The sequence below is a fragment of the Paramormyrops kingsleyae genome, chromosome 1, assembly GCF_048594095.1.
Source record: "Paramormyrops kingsleyae isolate MSU_618 chromosome 1, PKINGS_0.4, whole genome shotgun sequence".
Lineage (NCBI taxonomy): Eukaryota > Metazoa > Chordata > Actinopteri > Osteoglossiformes > Mormyridae > Paramormyrops > Paramormyrops kingsleyae.
Window position 1 is genome coordinate 51,539,471 of NC_132797.1, and position 27,790 is coordinate 51,567,260.

Here is a 27,790-nt window from a genome sequence, read left to right on the forward strand (position 1 = left end):
CAAATTGAGCAGTTTGAAGTGTCCAGTGGCCCGTCGGTAAATTAAGACGGAGGAGAGGTTGCACGCACTGTGTTTATATATTGGGTATGTCTATGTATTGTGTATGCATTGTGTCCAGGTATCGTGCGCAGAGAAATAGAACCTTAAGGAGCGGAGGGTACAGGACCCCCGCAGGGAAATAGAATTCTAACGAGCGGAGGGTACGGGACCCCCGCAGGGAAATAGAACCTTAAGGAGCGGAGGGTACGGGACCCCCGCATTGTCCTTGGTGTGGCAACCCCACTACTTGCTGACGAGCGGTAGAAAAGCTGGGTGGGAGACCCGGGGAATTCAGGACCCCCGAACTCTAGATTGGGAGGAGGGAATAAGGTCCTCCTCTCTAAAAATAAAATAAAATAAAATAAATAAAAAAGAAAGAAAGGGTGAATCAAAGCACCAGTTTGTGTGCAGTTGTACTGGTTTGGGTGTGAGCAGCGTCGTGGGTTCTTCCTGTCCAGGGTGCTCGCCATTCTCTCTCTGTTGGTTGAACTTGCCCGTGGCTCTGCTGTCACTGCTTGCGATCTTACAGTTTGTCAGAACCGAAGGGGAGTTCTCAGCAATTGGACGCCCAAAAGCGTGCCAGCCCGGCCGCACCCGCTGACTCAGTACGGGCAGGGCCAACAGGTACCTCGGGCGTTCATTACAACTGCTGAGCAGGACCTCGCCTAGGGTGAGTTCTAAGAACACCCCTAGCTTGGACTCTCGGGAGGGTGGGTGACGCCTGAAGGCTATTTTGCCGGCCCTGGTCGGGTCAGACCGGTAGTGCGGCCGATAAGCTGACTCCCACCTGGGTTGTATCAGTTGTGCGTACAGAACACCCCCTTCCAAGTTGGCATTGCTGGGGACCGGGGGGGTTTCAGCTGGGAGCGGGCCTGTTTGGCTGGGATTGAGCTCGTAGGGCGTGCCCTGTTCAGGAGGGACACCACAGTAAGCTGCTTTGAATATAGTCTTATTGTTTTAGAAGTTGTTGATTTATGTATTGGTGGTGTGTGTTAGTAGGACATTCGACTAGGATAAAGAGGTGTACTGAGTGTGGGTGGCTGAACCCACATCCGGAGGCAGAAGGGCGGCTAGACAAGGGATCAAAACAGTCAGGACAGATTAAAAATGGACCGTGAGTTTGATTGGGAGCTAGATGACGGGGGATGGCCGCCCCCGGAAAATGCAGTGTGGAAGCCACTAGTAAGGCAGATCCAAGTGGTGAAGGAAGCCAAAGAAGGGGCAAGTGCTGAAGGAGATAAGGAGAAGGAGGTAGCTGATGCCAGGGAGCGTATGTGTGGGGCGGTTCAGAGCGCCGGATGTCGAGTAGAGGATAAGCGGTCACTGGGAGAATTACTGTGGAAAAAGGAGAGAGAGCATGCTAGGCAGAGGGATGAAGCAGCACGCCAGAGAGCGAGCGCTAATTTGATGCAGAAGTGGGGAAAATAATTACGTTCGCAGTTTTGGGCTAAATCGGGGGAAGCCCACGTATATGTTCAACGGATAAGTTGCAAGTAAAGATGTATAAAGCAGAAAAAAGTACAAAGTAGAAGAGATCAAGTTAGCAGGGGTCTGGATAGAGCATTTGTGCATTTCCATAAAACGTCATTGACCGTAGTGGAAGTGCGGGTTGGTAAATTTAGAACTTTGATAAATCTTAAAATAATGTATTTGAATAAAATATTGTGATTAATAGATTTTATGGATTATAGAGACTAAGTTTAGAGAGAAAGGGTATTAAAGAACATCTTTGTGAGAAAAATAACAGTTTATAGACAAGAGGTTTTAGTATATTTGTGCTCGTAGATAATGGGTGCAGTGTTAGGGATTTTAGTTTGGAGAGGAAATAAGTGGAAAATAAATAATAATAATAATAATAAAAATATTAATAAATAATTTAGAGCCACACATCAAGGTGAAGTAGCTACAGTCAGGGAGAGACTGTGAGTGTGGATGGGTGAATGTGAGGCATAACTGTAAAGCGCTTTGGTACTCGTAAGAGTAGTAAAAAGCGCTATATAAATGCAGTCCATTTACCATTTAAAATAAAAAATAAAATAAAAAATAGAGCACGGGTTGACTGTGAGGAACTCTGTTAATTTTTAGACAGGAAAACAGTTCAAGTGACAGTAGAATGCAGAAAAGCATTAAAATGCAGGCCCCGGTAAAGGCAGCAGAAACACCAGTACAGCAGTTGGGGAGAGAGCACCCCCTGCTTAAAGCAAGGATAGAAAAGATGTCTAAAAAGTGGGGGAATAGAACAAAGGCCCTGGTAACTAAGTGGCCTAAAGGGGGCACATGGGATGTGGCAGTGTGTGAGGAGATGGAGACTCTGATAAAGTATCATAAGGCTAATAAGAACACAGAAAGGCGTAAAAAGAAAAGGAGTGAGGAACTGGAGGTACTGAGGTTATTTAAAGCAAAGGGAGAGGCCTGGAGAAGGGAGCAGAAAGCCATGAGAAAGGCACTAAATGAGAAGAAGGGGGGTGAGAAAGAAGAGATGAGGCAGGAAGAAATATGGCCACTGTCATATCAAAGTCAGTGTCCGTTACTGGAAGCCCCCCCTCCTTCATACAAGGGTCAGTTTCCAGTAATACACGGGAAGGTAGAATTTAGAGGTGAAGTTACACAGAAGGACGAAGGAAGTAGGGAGCAGAAAGGAACGGCAAGTTGTTTAGATGGAGACAGGGAAGTGAGTGCATTGCTGCGGCAGGCAGTGCAGGAAGGACTGCGAGGGAGTGAGAGAAGAACAGAAGGCCAGGCATGTGAGCCTGAGAAACAAGGGAGTGAGATAAAGGTGGGGTACAGAGCAAGTGGTAGTAATGCAGAAGGGCTGTTGCATCTGCTGGACACCCCTAACCCTCCATCTAAAGGATGGAGTCAGTTTCAGGAGAAGGAGACAGAAACAGAGACTGAGGAAGGAGTAGAGGAGGATAATGCAGATCATAGAATAGTGAGAAGCAGGAGGGCTGTGAAGCCCCCACCAGGTACACTCCGATGCTTCCGCTGATGGTGAACGGAGCACAGACACATTATGTGCCGTGGGCAGGACAGGATCTGGAGGGCCTGATTCTCAGACTCCCAGTCCTGGCAGAAGGGGCCGGAAAATGGATAAAAGCACTTGAGGAGGAAACTATGGGTCGGCTCCTGGCGATAGGGGACATAAAGGTGGTTCTGGCTTGCGTTTTGGGGGTAGACGGCCTACTCCAACAGTAGCTAAACTCGTCAGAACACCGGCTGCCCCCCCCCCCTCCTCAGGCCTCATTGCTACACGCATTTCTCTGTGCAATCCCATTGATGACAATGAAAATAGATATAAATGCATTTCAATTTGTATACGTTTTACTCTCTCTTTTTAGCCACAAACACTAGGGACAATTATGTAAAATTACAAAGACGACTAATACAACTTAATTAAAACGTATAAATATGAACAAGAACGTGGACAAACGCGAGATGAAAACACACGACAACGTATTGCTCTTTTAATTGCGTTTTTTTGTGGGTTCCCTAGTGTGAACATATCCTAACCAAAATTAGTTAGACGTAGCGTTTTCCATAGTACACAAAGATGACAAGGCAAACAGGCGCGGTACAAATAATGGCTTTCTGTCGGTTCACCGCGTTATATATGACAGACGTCAGTTTTCAGAAATCGGTATTAAGCATATACTCATCGTGGGGTCGTCGTACAGCTGTAACAACACTGAATGTAATTACATGTAAACCTACACCATTTAACACAAACACCTATCCTGATCCAGAATAACTGCATTCCGAGCTGCGGATAAACCAGTCCGAGAGATCAGGCGTCCCTGGCTGCATTGGGAGGGGCGCCGACGGTTTAAATGTCTGGTAAAGTGCATGATGGGCCGAGGGACCGCAGTCGGGAGCAGAAGTGGCATGGCGTCAGACCGCAGCGGATACGGACGGCAGCGCGCAGCCCGTCAAAGGCTGGAGGTGATCAGCGGCCATTTGGGGAGGCAAGAAGCGTCTGGCGCCTGCGAGGGCCGGCAGGCCGACGACGTCCATAGGAACGCGGTACCCCGTAGGAGGTGGGTGCCGGTCCGACAACTATCTGGCTGGCGGGCGGGCTGAGAAATCTGCCTATACGAGTGTGTCGGGCACAGCAAACGCAGCCGCAGCGTGGAGGGTCCGTGCTGATAAAAGCGAGCCGGGAAGTCAGTTTAATGTGGAGACGGCGTGTGCTAGAGGTACAGGTGTTCCGGACAATTCAGTTTCCCTATGTTTCCCCTGTCGTGCGCTGATTTGTACACGGTTTCGCTGTTGTTTTCATGTCTTTTGACATGCTCTTGAGGTAAACAAGCCATATATTTTAAAACATCACATGCCTTTTCGATGTTTTTTGTTTTTACAGATAATAAATGAAAATATTTAATTCGCTGGATAGACATATTTCTTGATGAAAACGGTATAGTATTGCTTATAAGACTATATTATGCCTGACGGTCTACTGTATTCACAAGTAATAATGTACCTGAATGATTTTCAGACATCTCACATACATATTTGCCTACATATTAGGAGAAACATTATTTCCTGACATCCAGGATATTTGGTTCCCCCCTGTTAAAACAAGTATACAGCAACTTTGGAACTCGGTACTAATAACAATACAGTATTCACATGTAATAACGTACCTGAGTGATTTTCAAACATTTCACATACCTCTTTGCTTTAATATTAGGGGAAACATTATTTCCTGATAGGCAGGGGAAACATCACTCGCTTTAAAGTTTATACCACTCTACTTGTGGTAGAAAGGCACGATTTGGTTCATTCAGAAATGTTATAAAAAACACTAGAAAATTATTATATATCATAAACTTTGATAAGTAATTTCATTAATCAATAAAATGCTGCAAGCTATTTACACCCGGACGTGCCATCATCACCCACCTTTACTTTTAGACAGGGAACCCATTTCAATCCTGGCAGGAGACTAACACCTGTTTCCCGAGAAGTTCCAGGCAATGCGCGCTTTATCCCACAGCTGAGCTCTGGTCAGCACTGAGTTTTCCCTCTTCCTTTAAACTAAATTGGGCATTGTCTAAGATGACTGTGTATGTGTGGGTAGGGAATGAGCTGGCCATGCTTTGGCAGTGTGCTCTTGGTCCACCAATTCTCAAACGAGAGAAGTATCCTTGGGCTCATCTGAGTGGAGCAAGCTGCAAAATATATTGGGTAACACTTTCTCTTTTTCTCAGAGGTAAGTGTCCCAGAACAAGAATTTCTTAGGAGAAGAGAAGGGTCCCACAAACAAGATATACAATTAATTCCAGAAAAACATGTTGCACAACTCGTCCTTGGCACAATATGGGTGAATCATGAATGTATTGGAGGACGCATTAGAATCTCAGCATGGTTAGTCCATGCGTGAAAGGAATCATTCAATACCTCCACCATCTCATATGTATATCTGCTAGGTGGCGTTGGAGGTGCTCTGAACTGTGAGTACTGCTGTTGGACAATTACAACTCTCCAGGATATTACAGTAATACAGTATTAATTCTACACTATGCTATGTGGGCGACGTAATCGGCTGTCAATTCTTTCTCTTGTGTAACCCTAATGATGTCTCTGTTTGAACCACAGGGTGTGCTCTGACTCCATAGATGTATTTTTAATATTGATGGCTGGTCACAGCCATGTGGCTGCCATGGCAGTGCTGCACAGGTAGAGAGTGGTCATGTGACCATTCACTGTCACTGCTGTGTCTGTCCATGCAGGCAGGATGTTCTGAAATGGAATGGCTGGGGTTTCAGGGACTCCAAGTTCCTCTTCAACAAGAAGGGCTTGGCGGAACTCACCGGAAAAAGGTATGGAATGTGTTTTCCGATAACAATGGGCCTCATTCACCAACCGTTTTTACGAACAAATTTGTTCTTAAACCCCATGTATGCACTTTTTAACGAAGATTCTGACATTCACCAATGTTTTCTTATCTGAATTTGTTCTTGGCAGAGAACAGACTCTACGCACACTCAAGACCATTCGTACGCACATTTGAGTAATGATAGTTTGTTCAAAATAATCTGTTATAGCCGTTTTATTCATTCTACAGTTTGTAAAATAGTATTTGAATAATTTATAAAAGTAAAATATAAAAAATAATTTTAAAGTGTAAAAATTATTTTCATGGTAGTAACGGCGATCATGCGAATTATAAATATGTCTGTTTCTGCGCATTGGCCTTGCTATCAAAATGGCATTTCTGTTACTTCTTGAAGAGCTTGCCAATCGTGCTCTGAGAAGGGAACGCATGTTTGAAGATCATTTAGATTTATTTGTCACACAGCGTTCACAGAGAAGGTGATCTTTCCATGTATCAGCTTTCTTGGGTGCTTTATATCCATTGGTTATGCTACTAATTAACATTCCTATTTGCATTTACCTGTACAGTAAAATCCAGTTATAACGGATTTCAAGGGACCTGGCAAAACAGTCTGTTATATCCAAAGTTCGTTATATCCAGAGTTGCTGTATGCCCAGAACACAACTACAGGATACCATTTACTCAAGCCACACCCCAGCAGACACACTTGTGGTATAGATTATTATATTGTACATGTATTAATGCAATTTTACCTGACCAGATGCGTGACTGTTAATAATCCCGACTACTAGTGATGAGCGGGTCGACCCGTGACCCGCGGGTGCGGGCGGTTTTAGGGCAGACATTTTTTAAATATTGTGGGTGCGGGCGGGCGGGTCCAAAAGTTACAAAACGCATTGCATTATTGATCAAAATGTGTTGTAAACGGGGTCGGCGTATATTTTTCAATATATAGTTTTCAATTTGTAGGATAAGCTACTAGTTTGGTGAAATATTTCACGGTTAAGTATGCTTGGCTCTACTTCATTTTAGACAAAATTAAGTTAGAAGAAGACCTAAGTTCTACTAAGTTCATTAAAATCTGATAGAGTTCTCAGATCTGATGTTACATCAGATGTTGCAGTTTTGACAACTAGTGTGTTTTGCACACATGCGCGCTTGTGTGTGTTTGTGTGTGTGCGAGAGAGATGTCTTTCGTACTATTTTCCGCAACCCTTCAATAAATAACGACGTAAAAATCGATCTTTCGGTTTCTTTGTTGTTTGGTACACGGTTAATCTTGCATAAAATTGTCATCATCTTCAATCAGGGTACCCACGGTCATGGAAAACCTGGAAAAGTTTTGGAATTTTGAAATAATTTTTCCAGGCCTTGGATAAGTTTTGTAATTCTTGGATAGAGAGGAAAAGTTATGGAGAAGTTTTGGAAACTAGCCTTGTTCATTTTTGTTTCCCGCTTCGTTCCGCAACGCGCTAACAGAAATGTACGAGTGGAAGTCAGTAGTTAACTACCTATTTTGCATATTTGAGATCGCTGCTTTTTTGCTCGCTATTCCAGTTTTTATGGTTTTATTTATTTTTTGCACGTATTTGAATTTTATTGATCAGTTTCCCGTTTTTGATTCCGTTTGCCTCTACCAATCATAAGGTATGTATAATTTTAATATTGGGATTAATTTTCTTAATTGAACGCTATTTGCACATTGGCGAAAGTTGTCCACCATCTGTGTTTATTAGGTAAGCAGATTGGCTATTATTGTACCGAAAATTGCGCGGAGCGGAGACAGAGGAGCGGCGGTCAGGAAATCGGGGAACACGGGATTTTAAAAAAGGGCAGGCAAGAAAACACGCAGTGATATTACAATGACCAGACTGGGGAAACAAACTGAAACACAGACTAAATACAGAGGACTAATGACAACAACCAGAAACGGCTGAACACACGGGGATTCCACACTAGGTTAACGAGGGGGCGTGGCCCACGGAAAGAGCGGACGATCGGGGCAGGACAATTACTATCTGAAACTGCATGATCATCAAATCAAAGCAAACTTGTGGGTTTTTGAAAATTTTCTTGTGGTACTGGAAAAGTCATGGAAATGTATTCTGCCAGAACTGGGGGATCCCTGTTCAATGCGAATCTAGCACAAATCTATGTCATCTATGGGTTACAGTGTCACAAATGACACTTCATTGGTAGGTTCCGCGGCAGTACAGGCTCACTGGTGTTTTTTTTTTTTTTTTTTTTTTTCCTTTCCTCGGGTCGGGTCAGGTTTTGGGTCATTATCCACGTGTATTTTTGCGGGTTGGGCAGGGCGTTTTGGATCTCCTGACGGGTCGGTTTGGGGCGGGTGTTAAAAAAAAGCCGACCCGCGCAACACTACCGACTACGTATCTGTGCTGGATATCACCGGCACACCATGTGCCTTGTAGGCGGAGCCTATATGTCCGTCATAGCCGAACAAAACTACAGCTAAAAGCGGCCCTGGGGACCAAATTGTTTGTCCATTATAAGAGAAATTCCGTTATATGTGGGTCCGCTATATCCGATGCTTTTTCTGTATGTTCTTAAAGGTGCACGGCCGGGACCAGAGGACCTCGTCCGTCATAGACGATATTCCATTATAAGCGAGTCCACTATAACAGGATTTTACAGTATTAATACTTCTACTTCAGCATTTCTGAAGTTTTTTTTCCTCTTGGTGTCAAGGGGCTCATAGCCTGTGCATCTCTTCGACATTGCTTGCACGCGACTCTACGGTCTCATGCCCTTTTATGGGAAATTGCAGGGCATTTTCTTAGGCTAATTAGGACAAACTAGCACGCGCTTTCAGTTAAAGACGTGGGATTCACCATTCTTAAGAACAAAGGTGCAAACAATTCTGCACCTTAAGAACATGTCATGAATCCGACATAGGTTCCTACAAATTTCGTAGGAACAAATTTAAGAGAATTCTTAAGAAAATATTGGTGAATGAGGCCCAATGACTCTTAGTGTCTTACGAATGTCTGTTTCCCGAACAATCTCTTAAGGGATTGCTAAAGCAAGAGCTTCTTAAGTGCCTTAATAGGCACCCAAACATCTGATTGGTTGACATCAATGGCACAAACCCGCCTCCCTAGATTGTAGTATCGCCAGTTTATTTTTATGTGTTCTATAAAACACTTGAGTGCACCAATATGTGTGCATGTTATTGATATAGGGACAAGCAATGGCCCAACAGCCAAATTCTCTTCACGTAAGAGAATGTCCTGTGTGCTTCAGTATTGACTACTAAGGGATATATAATATTTTCCCTACTTTTTAGGGAAAATATTAGAGAAATATGTAAATAAACATATAATGTCGACTCTTATCCTCATGAACTAAAGTTTTGATATACCGTGACTTTGGCACATTTAGAGAGGTGTGTGTGTTCCAGGGCCATCGGAATCGGGGGAATGCATCCACCCTAATATCGGCAGAATATTCCCCTTCCTTCCCAGTTAATAAATACATACATAATGAACACTGCATTCCTTATCTTTCATTATGAATCCGTGCATTTCTGAGGCCAATTCACTATTCTGAGAGCAAGAACAAAACCAACAAAGATTGTAGACATGTACCCGATGACATCATTTTATCATATGGATTAGTTATTTTTTTTTAAAAGTGATGTTTGGTTATCAAACTGCCCTTTAACTATGATTGTTTTATTTTAAATGAGCAGTATGAGCCGACAACAGTGATGAGACCGCTAAGAGAGGCTCAGACCAATCTTATGAAAGAATATCACACGGAAGATATACTTGGCTAAGAATTGTTTGGAAAACATATCGGAGCATTAAGAGACAACTGGTAGAACTTACAAATGATGTAGCGTTAAAGTTTCAGGAAACGCACCCATGTCATGTCACTGCCTGTTTCCCACCATGCCCGTAGGGGCACGTCATGGTGACACCTTGAAAGCTGTGTGATATTTGTGTGGTTTGTGGATTTCAGGTCACCTGTATCATGGAGCCACATGGTGACACACATTGTTACTGCTTCCTAAGAGTTGCTGTAAAAGATTAAATAAGGGGTGACAAACTCATTGGCCGAAAGGGCCATACTAAACACCAGCATTGAATCTGTGGGCAGAAGATGGTATATTTAGTTAATAGTAGACTGCAAATTTCCAGTTCTTTATTTACTTATATTAAAGATTTCAATCACTTACAAATGTGAACTTTGTAGTAAACATTATTCCTGAAAAATCTTAGATTAAACAATGGTATACACAAACCTCTCTGAAGATATATAAATAAATAAAATGCGTCCACTGGATTGATGAACTGCTATCTCCATTTAATTGACACTATCCACTGAATTCTTCTTCCATCTATCCATCCATTTCCTGTAACGGCTTTTATGGTTGCGGGGGATCCATACCCTATCCTGGAGGCTATGAATGCAAGGCTGGATCCTCCTTTTAAATGAGAAATAGGCTGAGTGTAGTCCCAAGAAATCAAAAATACCTGATTTCAACCAGAATGTTTCACTGTATTTCATGCTAACTCCCTGCTGCTGAACTTCTCAGTGGGGGAAGGGGCAAGAAGAGGAAAGAAAGAGATCCTGTGTGAACTTGCACTATGATACCTTCTTCCTGGTTTAGGGCTGTAACAGTACATCTGTTTGTTGTGTGCTATTCGATTTACATCATTTTTATTTTGGAACACACAAAGAAATGAATTAATGTTTCTTGACATGGGAACCTAATTTGACAAATAGATGTTAAAAATTTTCAGACATTTTGGGAATATTTTGGTTTCCCAGTAAAGTATACCAACACTGGAGAGAAAGTAGTTCATAAGAGCATGACTGTCTGTTGGCTTCGTTATACTGAACAGATGTCTGTGCCCACCCCTGGCCCCCCTTGTCTGTTCTTCCCTTGGCTTCTGCATGCAGGTATCAGCTCAGTGGAACGTTGATGCCCGGCTTGAAGGACTGGTTTGAAGGCACGTTTGGTGCGAATCTGCAGCACAGGAGTCCAGCTGTGGTAAGTGACCCCCCCCCCCCCAGAATTACGTGCCCCTCTCCCCATCTGTAGTGCTGTTGTCTGATGACCTACCCTGTGTCCAGCCGGCTTTGAACCCCAGCGTGGTGCCGCCCCCTAACCTGCATGCAGCCTTTGTGGAAGCTCTGAAGGAGGCCACCATCCCCTGCACCCATGAGCCAGAGGATCGCGTGTTTCACTCCCATGGTGAGTTTCACACGTATCATGATTTGGTTATTTGTGATCTGCCTGTTCCTGATTGTGAAAGTGTGGTGTTAACGTGTTTCTAGTAAAGAGAGCCTAATCTGTATGTTTCTGTGTGTTTTTTGTGTCTGTATCTCTCTCTGTGTCTGTCTTTGTCTGTCAATGCGTTGGGACTTGTCTGACGGTTTGTCTGTCTGTGTATAAATGTGTCTGTCTGTGTATCTGTGTGTGACTTCCTCAGGTCATTGCTTACACGAGATCTTTGCTCTGCGGGAGGGAAAAATTGGCCGTGTCCCTGACCTGGTGGTCTGGCCCGGTGAGCTGGTACTGTGTGTGAAGGTTAGTTGGTTAGGGTTAGATATCTCCATGCAGCTGTGAACCCCACTCTTCTTGTCCTCCCCAGGTTGTCATGCTGATGTGGTCAGAATTGTAGAGCTGGCCTGTCAGCACAATGTCTGCCTGATACCATATGGAGGTGAGCGTCAGGCGTCATTTTATCTGCCTTTCCCCTCTGTAGCTATAGACCGTCCCACTTTGGTTGGACCTCGCCTTGCCCTGCTAGTGTGTTTATGGCTACTCTGCCACTTGCCGCAGGAGGGACCAGTGTGTCCAGTGCACTGCAGTGCCCCCTGGAGGAGAGTCGCTGCATCATCTCTGTGGATACCTCACAGATGGTACCCAGGACAACCTTGTGCAGTGAGATGAGATGCATGTATGGCTGAAAGTTCTTCCTACAGCTCATTCCCACTTCTTTCTAGAATCGAATATTGTGGATTGATGAAAAAAATCTGACAGCCCATGTTGAAGCTGGCATCATCGGTCAGGACCTGGAGAGATTAGTAAGCAGCCCTTGGATGTAGGGGCATGTCATTTGGTGGGGGGGCTCCTGCCCCACCCCTGTATTTGGCTTCTATGCAGACTTGTGTCTGTCTGTCCATCTGTCCCCTGACAGCTCAGGGAGCATGGCTACTGCACAGGACACGAGCCTGACTCCATGGAGTTCAGCTCTCTGGGTGGCTGGGTGGCCACCAGAGCATCAGGCATGAAGAAGAATGTTTATGGCAACATTGAAGACCTGGTGAGTCAGCCAGCAGTGGTCGGTGAAACACTGGTACTGACTCCCCATAATGCTTTGGGCCCCAGTGTGCCCATGTGGCCTGTCTGGAGCTGAGTTGCTGCTGGGGATGAGTCATTTCATAAAGCCAGAATATCAGAGCTGAGGAGGGCCACCTCGTTTGGTTTTATTCTGTTCCCTGCCCTGGGGAGGGCTGCCCCATTCGTACTTATTCTGTTCTATTTGGGGTTAGTGCTCCCTGGCCCTGTGTTCCCTAACTTGGGGAAGACTGACCTTACTGGTTTTCTGGGTCAGGTGGTCCACATCAAGATGGTGACCCCTTGTGGAGTGATGGAGAAGAGCTGCCAGGGGCCCCGCATATCTGCCGGGCCTGACATCCACCACTTCATCCTGGGGTCAGAGGGTGAGCTATACAGTGTCAGGAACACACCAGGGCCCACTGGGGCTGGGGTGGGGGGGGGTTAATGATTCTGTTGCGTGAGTCAGGGGTAATGAGCCTATATGGACCTGGGAGCCTGTGCTGAGGTTCTGCTGCTATAGTAGTGTGTGCTGTACGTCAAAGGTTAAGAGTGAAGGTTCGGCGGTGACACTAGAGGCATTTCTGCTGTGCAGGCTGGCCTTTTGTTCAAGCATAAATGGCATGATTATTGAAAAGATTTAAATGAAATTTACAATAAGTCATACACACTGCTCACAAGAGTTTTCCAAATCCTTAATGGAACTGTAATGGTTCACCTGATAGGATGTTTATAAATCTGTTCTGTGAATTTTCCTGGCGGTACTGTGTGGGACTTTTGTATGACTGTTCGGCTGGATCTGTGTGTGTCCACAGGAACTCTGGGAGTGGTCACTGAAGTCACACTGAAGATCCGGCCTTTTCCAGAGTACAGAAAGTATGGCTCTGTGGTCTTCCCGAGCTTTGAGCAGGGTGTGTCCTGCCTCAGAGAGGTTGCTAAGCAGGTAGGATCTCTTGTGATATTTCTAAGGTGAGTTCAGGCTCATGCTTGTGTTCAGACTTACGGCAATTAGTTTGTTATTCAGACCCTTGGCTCCTTTGACATATTCTTATGGAGCTGCCACATAGCTTCTCTGCTAACAAATGGTCCCAGCACAATGAGGCTCTGCCCTGCTGCTCAGACTGAATACTTCGTAAGGATATATTTCCAGTCTGCTGAACGGCTAGCCAGTAAGATAGGGTGCTACGTAGACTGGTGCAGATGGCTTTAGCCTGGCCTTTCTTCCAGCGCTGCGCTCCAGCCTCCATCCGACTCATGGACAACGCGCAGTTTCACTTCGGTAAGCTGCCTTGGTGTTTAGCATCACTCTGCCCTGTGGATGGGGGTGGGGCTGCAGACTGAAGGAGGGGTACTCTTCAGTGTGGGAGAAGCTTTGTATGCAGGGAGGACCCTGGGCTCTTTGGTGTGGAAGGGGTTTTGTTCATGGGGAGGATCCCAGGTTCTTCAGTATGGGAAGGGTTTCATACGTGGGGAGGATCCTGGGCTCTTTGGTGTGGGAGAGGATCCTGTGGGGTATCCGCATCCCCAGTGCCTTGCAGCTCTTGTTGGCTGGCTCTAGGTCTGGCTCCTTTTTCCTGTTAGAACATAAGAACATAAGAAATTTACAAACGAGAGGAGGCCATTCGGCCCATCAAGCTCATTTGGGGAGAACTTAACTAATAGCTCAGAGTTGTTAAAATCTTATCAAGCTCTGATTTAAAGGAACCCATGGTTTTAGCTTCCGCTACTAGCAGGAAGACTATTCTTACCTTACCTTACAGTGAATCACAGAGAAATAGTGACCCTCTCTTTCTGACCATCAGGGCACGCACTGAGGCCGCAGACCTCCATGTTCATGTCTTTCTTGGATGGTCTGAAGAAGTTTTACATTACCAAGGTACACCCCCCCCCCACACCGCTGTGCCAGAATAGGACCCCCTGTAGGCTGTCTATGCTCTGCCTGTTTAACCTTCCATTCTCCCTCAAGTTTAAGGGCTTTGATCCCCAGCGCCTGTGTGTGGCAACACTGCTCTTTGAGGGTGACCAGAACCATGTGCTGAACCAGGAGCAGCAGGTCTATGACATTGCGGCCCAATTTGGGTGAGGTTCTGCTTCAACTTCCCCTGGTTCTCCATAACCGCATCTTTAAGGGCCATATTTGGTGACTCTTCACACCAGCATGTTTTAGGTTGATTGCTTTCCTGTCTTAACTCGATGCTGCAGGGGTCTGGCGGCCGGTGAAGACAACGGGCAGAGAGGATACCTGTTGACCTTCATTATCGCCTACTTGCGGGTGGGTCACAGGGGATTGCTTTTGAATTAAGTATATTCTTCACTCATCAGTGAGGACACACTCACCACACTTAACCCGAAAAAGAAGGCATGGCCAGACAAGAAGTATAATTAATTAACCAACAAGAAAAGGGGGTTATTCTGTCAGTGATTCTGACATTTAACCCACTGGGTTTGACAGCATTGTTGGAAGTATTAAAGTATCTTTCAGTATCTTTAGTATTTCAGTTCAACTGAAATCTAATTGTAGAAACATGGGAAAAAAACGCTGATTAAAGCCATAATCTGTCTTCTTTTCAAAACATTCATTGTCGGAAGTATTAAAGTTTTTAAAATTAGGTTAAATAGGCAAAAAAGTAAACCATGTCACCTTTCTTTGCTTTACCTGCATCGGGGACGTATAGTACCGCCCTCACGTGAAGAACGCTATTTGTATTCTAAATAGCCATTACCTCGTATTCAAATCACATTAGTTTGGTAATTTGATGAACAACGCAACGGTGAAACGCGATCCAGATACATCCCCATCAGCGGCATAAAAGGTAGGGGGGGGGGGGGGTTGCAGCCAGGTGTGAATGGCTCATGCATACACGAGAGCTCCTACATATTCAATGGCAGGAGACCAGAAATAGACATGAGCTTTTTCTTATTTATCAAACTGAATGTTCCAACTACACAATTTAGTCATCTTCATGTAGCCAAGACTTTGGTGATCAGTGGCCTGTACTACGAAGGGGGTTTAACCAAATCAGACTTAACCCCGAGGTAATTTGCGAACACGAGGTTAACAAAATCATGTTGACTCCATCGGGGCTAATCAGTACTACGACGCCAGTTAAGAAGTTGATTTGTTAAATCGGTGTTAACTGCATTGGAGTTTGTGCGCGTTCACACATATGGAGCACGTTCGGCAACGCAAGGCACCGTTTGACTCATAGCGTGATCTCCATATGTTTCACGGAGGAAGACTGCATGCTAATTATGCAGCGTTATGAGGAGTTTAAATCAACCCTTTAAAGAAAGTCCAATACCACTGCAGGTAACAAAAGCAGGCAGGCTTGTTGGCAACGTATTGGCGACGAAGAAAATGCATACGTACATTTTCACGGTCATAAAACGTGCTCTAAAATATCCCACGACCGAGCATTAGACAATGTGTTTTCTGAAAAGAATTGAAATACTGTTAATAAATACAGAGGCTAACAGATGCGACACAATTCAGAAGTCACCTATTATATGCTGCTAAGTAATATAATGCTCCCTGAAGTTCCATTACTATATGTTACTCATAATGAAACCTAATGTTAACAATAACTGATCCGATTTCAAATGCAATAGTAGTGGAAAGCGTTCGTCGCAGCAAGTCAAGATGAAATATAGAAACATCATGTCAAGTGGTAGGGCTATGTATTTATATTTCTACTCATTATGAAAGATTTGTTGTGTCTAGCCTTCACTAATAGCGTGTTTCTATGTTTTACAGCTAATAATAAAAGGTGTCTGTTAATATGACACTTAATAGAAGGTGAGCCACTGTTTAACAATGATTTACAACAGGACAAAACGAAAAAAAGAAGCATGTGTGTAGTGAGAAAACGACTTGGAACCTGTCACCGCGGTTAAGTTAGCCTCATATTCGATATTCAGTTTTCTGGCTTTAATATCTTTACGGAATTAAGTAAGGTGGCCGTTTTTAATGACAGAATTGTAATGTCCAGTACACAGACATCGATGCACACCGATTATTTTTCTGCTTCAAAACATTTTGTGATTTGTGCCAAATCATGTTAATCGCTAATATAATATAGGTCCTTTCAGCTGTAATGATATATGGTGGTTTAGTATTTTGGGCTCATGGCGACTGTTGCACACCCCTTTGTTTCCCAGATTGCTTTACATGCAAATTTTAATTAATTTTTGTATCCGTATACTGTGCAGTCGACAATACATGAATGGGTTAATAACTTTAAAACTAGACAAGACAGACACATCTACTGAAGTGTGCTTTGATCAGTGGACAACAGGGAACAATGCACACCCCTTGGGTTTTCAGAATAACTTTCTCTGTAACAGTTATTAATGAATACATTGAATGCATATTATATGCCATTGCTCCATTTCATACATATTAACAGAGAGAGCCCCTCACGATTCGCGCGCCAATGTGGTACGGATCATCCAGGTACGCCGGCATTGTTTTCGGAGAAATTGTAGTGGGAGGGGCGGTGCTCATATAGGGCTGGCTTACGCAGAAACCTCGACTTAAACAAGAACAAAATCTGCTCGGAGCAGTTTTGAGACTTAGGGTAAATTGCCATAGCAACATGTCTCGACTAAAACCTACCCACCTTTCGTAGTACGGGTTAATCGCGAAGTTACACCACACGTCATCAAGTTACTCGCAAAGTTACCCCGATAAGCCAGTAACCCCGCTTCGTAGTACAGGCCACAGATATCTGGGATCAAAACAGACTTCCACCATTACTTAATATATACTTTTATAATGTTTCTGCAAGTGTTCCAAACTGCATTTTGAAATGTCTATACTTTGATGTCAAATTACAAACTTCACATAAATCTGACATATTTACAAAGTACTCTAAGATTAAGATGAGTTTAATGCCAAAACAAATATATAAGAAATAATTCATGGCAAATAAATTAAGTTTGATACTGAATGACCCCTCCTGGAGCCGACACCTTATCGTGGTGGAGGAGTTTGCGTGTTCCAGTGATCCCAGGAGCTAAGTTGCCTGGGGCTTTATGCCCCTGGTAGGGTCACCCAAGGCAAACAGGTCCTGGGTGAGAAACCAGACGAAGTACAGCTCAAAAGACCCCTTATGAAGAAAAACATGATGGAGACACGTTTTCCCTTGCCCGGATGCGGGTCACCGGGGCTCCCCCCTGGAGTCAGGCCTGGGGGTGGGGCTCAATGGCGAGCACCTGGTGGCCAGGCCTATACCCATGGGGCCGGGTCGAGCACAGCCTGAACAAGGCACGTGGGTCCCCCCTCCAATGGGCTCACCACCCATAGGAGGGGCCATAGGGGTCAGGTGCGTTGTGAGCTGGGCAGTGGCCAAAGGCGGGGACCTTGGTGGTCCGATCCTCGGCTGCAGAAGCTAGCTCTTGGGACATGGAATGTCACATCTCTGATGGGGAAGGAGCCTGAGCTGGTGCGCTAGGTTGTGAAGTTCCGGCTAGACATAGTCGGGCTCACCTTGACGCACGGCTTGGGCTCTGGAACCAGTCTCCTCAAAGGGGGTTGAACCCTCTTCCACTCTGGAGTTGCCTGCGGGGGTGGGCATACTTATTGCCCCCTGGCTGGGCGCCTGTACATTGGGGTTTACCGCAGTGGACGAGAGGGTAGCCTCCCTTCGCCTTCGGGTGGGGGGACGGGTTCTGACAGGTGTTTGTGCTTATGCGCCGAGCAGCAGTTCAGAGTACCCACCCTTTTTCGAGTCCCTGGAAGGGGTGTTGGAGAGCACTCATTCTGGGGACTCTCTTGTTCTGCTGGGGGACTTCAATGCTCACGTGGGCAATGACAGTGAGACCTGGAGTGGCGTGACTGGGAGGAACGCCCCCCCCGATCTGAACCCGAGTGGTGTTCTGTTGTTGGACTTCTGTGCTTGTCATGGATTGTCCATAATGAACACCATGTTCAAGCATAAGGGTGTTCATATGTGCACCTGCACTAGGACACCCTAGGCCGCAGTTCGATGATCGACTTTGTAGTCGTTTCATCGGACTTGCGGCCGCATGTCTTGGACACTCGGGTGAAGAGAGGGGCGTAGCTGTCAACTGATCACTACCTGGTGGTGGCTTGGCTCCGCTGGTGGGGGAGGAAGCCGGCCAGGCCTGACAGGCTGAAGCGTATAGTGCGGGTCTGCTGGGAACGTCTGGCGGAATCCCCTGTCAGGAGGAGTTTCAACTCCTACCTCCGGCAGAACTTCTCCCATGTCCCGGGGGAGGTGGGGGACATTGAGTCCGAATGGGCCATGTTCCGCGCCTCCATTATGGAGGCGGCTGGCCGGAGCTGTGGCCGTAAGATGGTCGGTGCCTGTCGCGGCGGCAATCCGCGAACCCGCTGGTGGACACCAGTGGTGAGGGATGCCGTCAAGCTGAAGGAGGAGTCCTATCGGGCCTTTTTAGCCTGTGGGACTCCAGAGGCAGCTGACAGGTACCGGCAGACCAAGCGGTATGCAGCTTCTGCGGTCGCTGAGGCAAAAACTCGGATTTGGGAGCAGTTTGGTGAGGCCATGGAAAACGACTTCCGGACAGCTTCGAGGCGATTCTGGTCCACCATCCGGCGAGAAAGCGGTGCAACATCAACACTGTTTATGGTGGGGATGGGGTGCTGCTGACCTCAACCTGGGATGTTTTGGGTCGATGGAAGGAGTACTTCGAAGACCTCCTCAATCCCACCGACACGCCTTCCAATGTGGAAGCAGAGTATGGGGACTTGGGTGTGGACTCCCCTATCTCGGGGGTGGAGGTCACTGAGATGGTCAAAAAGCTCCTCGGTGGCCGAGCCCCGGGGGTGGATGAGATCCGCCCGGAGTTCCTTAAGGCTCTGGATGCTGTGGGGCTTTCCTGGTTGACACACATCTGCAGCATCGCGTGGACATCGGGGGCAGTGCCTCTGGACTGGCAGACCGGGGTGGTGGTCCCCCATCTTTAAGAAGGGGGACCAGAGGGTGTGCTCCAACTATAGGGGGATCACACTCCTCAGCCTCCCTGGTAAGGTCTATTCGGGGGTTCTGGAGAGGAGGGTCTGCTGGATTGTCGAACCTCGGATTCAGGAGGAGCAGTGTGGTTTTCGTCCCGGCCGTGGAACAGTGGACTAGCTCTATACTCTCCGCAGGGTTCTGGAGGGTTCATGGGAGTTTGCCCAACCAGTCTACATGTGTTTTGTGGACTTGGAGAAGGCATTCGACCGTGTCCCTCGGGGAGTCCTTTGGGGGGTGCTCCGGGAGTATGGGGCTTCCTTTTAAGGGCTGTTTGGTCCCTGTATGACCGGTGCCAGAGTCTGCTCCGCATGGGCGGCAATAATTCGGACTTGTTTCCGGTGAGGGTTGGAGTCCGTCAGGGCTGCCCTTTGTCACCGATTCTGTTCATAGTTTTTATGGACAGAATTTTTAGGCGCAGCCAGGGCGTTGAGGGTGTCCGGTTTGGTGACCTCAGGATTAGGTCTCTGCTTTTTGCAGATGATGTGGTCCTGTTGGCCTCATCAGACCGTGACCTTCAGCTCTCGCTGGGACAGTTCGCAGCCGAGTGTGAAGCGGCTGGGATGAGAATCAGCACCTCCAAATCCGAGACCATGGTCCTCAGCCGGAAAAGGGTAGAATGCTCTCTCCAGGTTGGGGATGGGGTCCTCCCCCAAGTGGAGGAGTTTAAGTATCTCGGGGTCTTGTTTACAAGTGGGGGGACGATGGAGCGGGAGATCGACAGGCAGATTGGTGTGGCGTCCGCAGTGATGCAGGCGCTGCATCAGTCTGTCATGGTAAAGAAGGAGCTGAGCCAAAAGGCGAAGCTCTCGATTTACCAGTCGATCTACGTTCCTACCCTCACCTATAGTCACGAGTTGCAGTATGGACTGCTGCCCCCGCGACCTGACCTCGGATAAGCGGGAGATAATGGATGGATGGATGATACTGAATGAAATGTGTGACCATGCCCCAGACAGTGAAAGTGTGTTCCCTACCCCTAGACCCCAGAGGGTTAACAAATACAAAAAATTTGGTGATCCTAACTGACCTAAAACAGAAAACGTTTATTCTGATTTTGTCTTTTTCAGAAGTGTATGTAAACTTCTGATTTCAACTGTATTACGTATTAAAACAATGTAGTTTATTTAATGATCCCTCAACCATTTTACCCAAACAGGGTCTACCATTGCAGTTTTAAAATCAGATAACAACATAAAATTTGAAAATCTTCCAGCTTTATAGCAAGTAATCCACAGTAGATAATCAATTAGTATAAGATGTATGTTAATTACTTAAATTTTGTATTGTCAATTGTTCATCCATCCATCCATTATCTCCCGCTCATCCGAGGTCGGGTCGCGGGGGCAGCAGTCTCTGCAGGGAAACCCAGACTTGCCTCTACTCGGCCACTTCATCCAGCTCCTCTGGGGTAATCCCAAGGCATTCCCAGGCCAGCCGAGAGACATAGTCCCTCCAGCGTGTCCTGGGTCTTCCCCGGGGCCTCCTCCCAGTGGGACATGCCCGGAACACCTCACCAGGGAGGCGTCCAGGAGGCATCCTAATCAGATTTCCGAGCCACCTCATCTGGCTCCTCTCAATGTGGAGGACCAGTGGCCCTACTCCGAGTCTCTCCCGAATGACCGAGCTCTTTACCTTAAGGAACTCCGAGTGGATCTCATCCACCCCCGGGGCTCGGCCACTGAGGAGCTTTTTAATCACTTCAGCGACCTCCGCCCCAGAGATAGGGGAGTCCACATCCAAGTCCCCATACTCTGCTTCCACATTGGAAGGCGTGTTGGAAGGATTGAGGATGTCTTCGAAGTACTCCTGCCACCGACCCAAAACATCCCGGGTTGAAGTCAGCAGCACCCCATCCCCACCATAAACAGTGTTGATGTTGCACCGCTTTCCCGCCCGGAGCCGCCGGATGGTGGACCAGAATCGCCTCGAAGCCGTCCGGAAGTCATTTTACATGGCCTCACCCAGGGCTAGACATAAGGATTTAGGAGGGCACAGCCACTTTGGCCTTGGCTATTCATATTTTTTCTAGGGCACAAGGCCATTAAGCCTGGGCACAAGGCCAAAATCTGGAGTAAATTAGCTAGTGTGCAGTGGTATTGTTTTTTGTGAAGTCATTGACAAATTAAAAATTTTAATTTGAAAAAATGTTTTTTTCATTTACTTAAATTTCATAGGACACCTCGGGCCTTGTGGAGGAATTTTATTTCCATAAAGGATGCATTTTTTTATTTTCAAAAAAGCAGAAACTTTCCAAAAAGGCATTGGGCCAATACTGAGTCACTAATTACCAATTACTGTAATTACCAAGTTTAGACAACCTACGCAATACGACCTTCGATTTGAGACAGAATATATACAGTATATATATTTATATATATATATATATATAGCTTTATTTCAAAAAACAAAATCCAACAATAAAGGAGCCGTCAATATTTTTGTATTTGTTTGCTCAGAACACCCGTATTCTTTTAGTGTACATGACAATTGACTTGACGTTCGTTTTTTGCACACTGCACGCTACCAGTCCTATATCCTCCCAGCAGAGCTTGGTACTTCTCTGAGTCAAATCTGCTCTGCCTCGGCAAATGTTTTTTTACAACACCATCTGACACTTACCTGAACGAAGTAGATAATTTGCAATATTTTGCGGCAGTAGCCGCGAGTTCAGCTTGCTTTCTTTTACGTTCTCGATCTTTGCGAGGCATGGTGACAGCATAAGCAGCAGACGACAACTACACGATGATTACCGAAAAGGACACCTATCTGTTATTCGGAAACCGTCGGATGGCTTTTCCAATCAAAAACCTAACCCCCGATGATGCACCATTGTCATTGCTGTGGCTCCATAGTAGGCTGGACGATACATACCGTACCAGCCAATCATGCGACGAACACATGATCGTATTAGTCCAGAATTCATTGCGGTTCATTCAGTAGTTGGGAATTACGAGATGTGCGGGTCGACCTTGTTTCTCGTATCGAAGGTTGGGTTCGGGTTCAGTACAGATGCATCGATTGTTGACGAGGTAAAGTGGACCGTGTCGTGCGCAAGTCTTTTGTGTAATGAACGTTACTTTCGGTAAAAAGGGGGCATACGGCCAGACAAACATTAAAGGCAGGCCAATCTTGGCCGTAAGGTACTTCAATTTTGAGGAGGCGTGCGGCCAATCTTGAAAGGCACGACGGCCATTGGCCGCGGTGCCGCGGCTTATGTCTAGCCCTGCTCACCAAACTCCTCCCAAACCCGAGTTTTTGCCTCCACGACCACCGAAGCCGCATCCTGCTTGACCTGCGGTACCTGTCAGCTGCCTCTGGAGTCCCACAGATCAAAAAAGCCCGATTAGGACTCCTTCTTCAGCCTGACTGCATCCCTCACCACAGGTGTCCACCAGCGGGTTCGGGGATTGCCACCGCGACAGGCACCGACCACCTTACGGCCACAGCTCAGCACAGAAGTCCAACAACAGAACACCACTCGGGTTCAGATCGAGGGGGCCATTCCTCCCAATCACGCCACTCCAGGTCTCACTGTCATTGCCCACGTGAGCATTGAAGTCCCCCAGCAGAACGAGAGTCCCCAGAAGAGTGCTCTCCAACACCCCTTCCAAGGATTCCAAAAAGGGTGGGTATTCTGAACTGCCGGTTGGCAACTCCAGAGTGGAAGAGGGTCCAACCCCCCTCAAGGAGGCTGGTTCCAGAGCCCAGGCTATGCGTCGAGGTGAGCCCGGCTATGTCTAGCCGGAACTTCACAATCTCGCACACCAGCTCGGGCTCCTTCCCCATCAGAGAGGTGAAATTCCATGTCCCAAGAGCTAGCTTCTGCAGCCAAGGAGTGGACCGTCAAGGTCCCCGCCTTTGGCCACTGCCCAGCTCACATCGCACCCAACCCCTATGGCCCATCCTATAGGTGATAATCCCATTGGAGGGGGGACCCATGTGCCTTGTTTGGGCTGTGCCCGACCAGGCCCCATGAGTATAGGCCTGGCCACCAGGCGCTCGCCATCGAGCCCCACCCCCAGGCCTGGCTCCAGGGGGGGGGCCCGGTGACCCACGTCCGGGCAAGGGAAAACGTGTATCCATTATGTTTCTCTTCAGAAGGGGTCTTTTGAGCCGCACTTCGTCTGGTTCCTCACCCAGGATCTCTTTGCCTTGGGTGACCCTACCAGGGGCATAAAGCCCCGGGCAACTTAGCTCCTGGGATCACTTGAACATGCAAACCCCTCTACCACGATACGGTGTCAATTGTTTTACTCCAAAACTGACAAACAACAACAGAGGCAAAGTCAACATTATTAGACAACAATTTAACATGTCTGTCATCAGTCTTATTTGGGAAAAACTAGAGGAAATTGATTTGTTACGGTAATGAGATTGAGAATAATAACCCATTTTGTGTTTAAGAACAGATCGGCTTTTCAGAACAATTCTGTAAATATGCAGATATGCCTAACCAACAGATATGGTGTAAACGTTAGTTATTAATGGTAATATTTACTGAAAGTTTAGTGTTACCCTAGGATTGCAGGGACACACGGCTTCCTTTGAACAATTTTTTTTTACTCATTTTGATTGAAAATCAAATCGTTTAGCCTAATTGATTTGCCTGCTAGGTGTGCTGACAAGGCAGATGTCACTTGAATCCTGCATAATGGTAAAATACATTGTATATACTTAAATACTATTGTGTTATATAACTATAGATTAGGCAGTACAGTTGTGCAGTTGTTAGCACTGTTGCCTCAAACCTCTGGGATATGGGTTCAGGTCTCTGCCAGGGTTCCATGTGTATGGAATTTGCATGTTTTTTCCTCTGGGTACTCTAGTTAATAATCTGGTCTGAGTCACTCAGTCTCTCTGCTTGTGATTTTTATCATTGTTTTCTGATGCCGATAAAACTCATCATGTATAGTTGTATATCTTTGCCTTTTGCATGTGGGATGTCTCTGCAGGCCAATGATGGCCTGCTTCTGTTCCCACAGGACCTGGGAATGGAATATTATGTGATTGGAGAGTCATTTGAGACGTCAGTTCCTTGGGATCGGTGAGACTGCCTGTATCATTTGCACCGTGGCTTCTGTTGTCTTAGTCTTCTCCATTTGAGGTGGATGCTGCTGTGTGCTTAGCCAACTGTGTGCCAATCAGCTCCTTGGCTGCCATTTTAGCTCTGTAGGCATCAGCAGTGATGTCTGTGTTTCTTTTGTGGTATCTTGTATTCCAGGGTTCTGGATCTTTGCAGGAATGTCAAGGAGCGGATAGAGAGGGAATGCAAGGACAGAGGAGTCCAGTTCCCCCCTCTGTCTACCTGCAGGTAGATGCTCTGTTCCATGATGTACAGTGCATCCAGAAAGTATTCACAGCACATGACTTTTTCCACATTATCTGACAGCCTAATTCCAAAATGGATTAAATTAATTTTTTTCTCCTCAAAATTCTACACACAACACCCCATAATGACAATGTGAAAAGTTGAGATTTTTGCAAATGTATTAAAAATAAAATAAACTGAGAAATCACATGTACATAAGTATTCACAGCCTTTGCTCAATACTTTGTTGATGTACCTTTGGCAGCAATTATAGCCTCAAGTCTTTTTGAATATGATGCCACAAGCTTGGCACACATATCCTTGGGCAGTATCCTTTGTGCCTCGAGACAATCCTGTCTCAGAGATCTACAGACAATTCCTTTGACTTCACGCTCAGTTTGTGTGCTGACGTGCACTGTCAACTGTGGGACCTTATATACACAGGTGTGTGCCTTTCCAAATTGTGTCCAATCAACTGAATTTACCACAGGTGGACTCCAATTAAGCTGCAGAAACATCTCAACACAGTTGAGATGTTATCAGTGGAAACAGGATAAACCTGAGCTCAATTTTGTTATTCATGGCAAAGGCTGTGAATACTTATGTACATGTGATTTCTCTTTTTTTTTATTTCTAATAAATTTGCAAAAATCTCAAGTAAACTTTTGAGGGTACCCTCATCCAAATTGGAGGAAGGGTTTAGGAATTAGTTATTTAATATGTACCACAATTTTGTTTTTTGTTTTTTTAAGGGATCAAAAGTAAAAAAGATAGGTATGGGCAAATTCTTCATTATTTAATCAATTAAGCAGGTAAAGGTCTGGAGCTGATTCCAAGTGTGGTGTTTTGCCTTTGGAAGATTTTGCTGTGAACCCACAACATGGGTCAAAGGAGCTCTCCTAGCAGGTGAAACAGGCCATCCTTAGGCTGTGAAAAAAGAAAAAAAAACCATCAGAGAAATTGCAATAATATTAGGAGTGGCAAATTTTACAGTTTGGTACATTCTAAGGAAAAAAAGAATGCACTGGTGACCATAGCAACACAAAAAGGCTGGATGTCCATGGAAGACAACAGTGGTGGATGATCAAAGGATCATTTCCATGGTGAAGAAAAACCCTTTCACAACATCCAGCCAAGTGAAGAACACTCTCCAGGGGGTAGGCAAATCAATGTCCAAGACTACTATAAAGAGAAGACTTCATGAAAGTAAATACAGAGGCTTTACCGCAAGGTGCATACCACTAATAAGCCACAAGAATAGAAAGGCTGGAAAAAAAAATCTAGAAAAGCCAACACAGCTCTGGAACCGCATTCTTACACAGATGAAACTAAGATCAATCTACTGTATACCAGAATGATGGTAAGAAAAAAGCATGGAGAAGGCATGGAACAGCTCATGATCCAAAGCATACTATATCATCTGTAAAACCTAGTGGAGGCAGTGTGATGGCTTGGGTATGCATGGCTGCCAGTTGTACTGGATCACTAGTGTTTATTGATGGTGTGACAGAGGACAGAAGCAGCCGGATGAATTCTGAGGTGTACAAAGACACACCGTCTGCACAAATTCAGCATAGTTGATTGGACCGTACAGATGGACAATGACCTAAAACATACAGTTAACGCAACCCAGGAGTTTATTGAAGCAAAGAAATTGAATATTCTCCAGTGGCCTAGTCCAGGGGTACCCAATCTTATCCGCAAAGGGCCGGTGTGTATGTGGGTTTTTGCTGCAACTCCCTAATTAGATTACTAATTAGAGGACTGATTGGCTGAAAGAATCCTCACACCTGGGTTTGAACAGCTGACCTACAAGTTATCCCAAAAACCTGCATACGCACCGGCCCTTTGCGGATAAGATTGGGTACCCCTGGCCTAGTCAATCACCTGATATCAACCCATTCAAGCATGCTTTTCACTTCCTGAACACTAAACTTCAGGCAGAAAGACCCACAAACAAGCAGCAACAAAAACAGCTGCAGTAAAGGCCTGGCAAAGCATTACAAAGGAGGAAACCTAGAGTCTGGTAATGTCCATGGGTTCAATACTTCAGGCAGTCATTGCCTGCAAATGAATCTTATTTTCATTTATATTAAATTTGTCAAATTACATTTGAGCCCCATGAAATGAGGGCATTGTGTATAAAACTGACTGCAGTTCCTAACATTTGTATATTATATTTTTTGTTCAACCCATTGAATTAAAGCCAAATGTTTGCACTTCAACTGCTTCTCAATTGTTTAATTTCAAATCCATTATGGTTATGTACAGAACCGAAAATTATGAAAACTGTGTCACTGTCCAAATATTTATGGACTCAACTGTATGAGTAGTGCCGTCTGCTGTGCTAACAGGTTTTTCGCTCTTGCTCTATCTGCTCATATAGAGTGACCCAAATCTATGATGCTGGTGCCTGTGTGTACTTCTACTTTGCATTCAACTACAGAGGCCTATCGGACCCAATGCGCCTGTACGAGCAGGTGGAGGTGAGTCAGGGGGTCTTGGGCTCTACAGGCCCCAGTGTGCATGTACAAGAAGGTGAAGATGAGTCTGGGGGGCCCTAGTTTCTAGAGGTCCTGATGTGTTATGCTCTGGATGTGACAGACTGTTTCAGGGTGACTGCTCTCTGATCTCTCTCAACCTGTTCTCACCAGCATTCTGCCAGGGAGGAGATTCTTGCCAGCGGAGGAAGTCTCTCACACCATCATGGAGGTACACACACACTGCAGCCTTGGCTCATGTCTCTTAGTGTGAGGCAGACCCTTTCTTAGATACCTTGTTCAGCCCTCATGGCCTGTGCTATAGTAAGGAAGCTGCTTTTTTATCATAGCTGGGGAACTTAGGGCTCTGCTGTACAGGCAATCAAAAAACAGCAGGTAAACTGCTGAGAGTGGCTGGTGTGAGGGGAGTACCTCTATCATGAGGAAGGGAGTTGATTGTTTAGTCTGTTTGCTGCAGTGAAAGTAGCGGTCAGGGGTTTGTTCCTAAAGATGAAATTTGATTACCCCCCTCTTCAGTGGGAAAACTCCGGAAGCAGTGGATGCAGGAGACCATCTCCAAAGTGGGTTTGGGGATGTTGAGGTCTGTGAAGGAGCATCTGGACCCACAAAACATCTTTGGCAACAGAAACCTCCTGTGAACACCTTTGGTTGACAGGCTGTGTGTGTGGGTATGGGTGGCTGCGCAGATATGTGTGTGCACCTGTGTGTGGCTGTTTGGTCACGTACCTGGCAGTGTAATCAGTTTGTTATAGAAGCGTCTGGCTTTAGCCATAATAAATGGCCTGTTTTAATCAA

General features: G+C 45.9%; 1 protein-coding gene across 1 annotated transcript; it reads left to right on the top strand.

Moving 5' to 3' along the window:
• Positions 1–3,656: 3,656 nt before the first annotated feature.
• On the top strand, positions 3,657–27,790 carry LOC111841651 (alkyldihydroxyacetonephosphate synthase, peroxisomal-like). Its single transcript, XM_023807541.2, has 20 exons — positions 3,657–4,073; positions 5,769–5,858; positions 10,805–10,895; positions 10,979–11,099; positions 11,338–11,412; positions 11,500–11,571; positions 11,691–11,770; positions 11,855–11,935; positions 12,049–12,174; positions 12,466–12,574; positions 13,004–13,131; positions 13,416–13,467; positions 13,991–14,064; positions 14,155–14,267; positions 14,391–14,460; positions 24,169–24,230; positions 24,408–24,497; positions 26,881–26,980; positions 27,149–27,206; positions 27,512–27,790. The coding sequence occupies exons 1-20, from the start codon at positions 3,883–3,885 to the stop codon at positions 27,631–27,633; spliced, it is 1,905 nt and encodes a 634-aa protein (XP_023663309.2). The 5' UTR covers positions 3,657–3,882; the 3' UTR covers positions 27,634–27,790.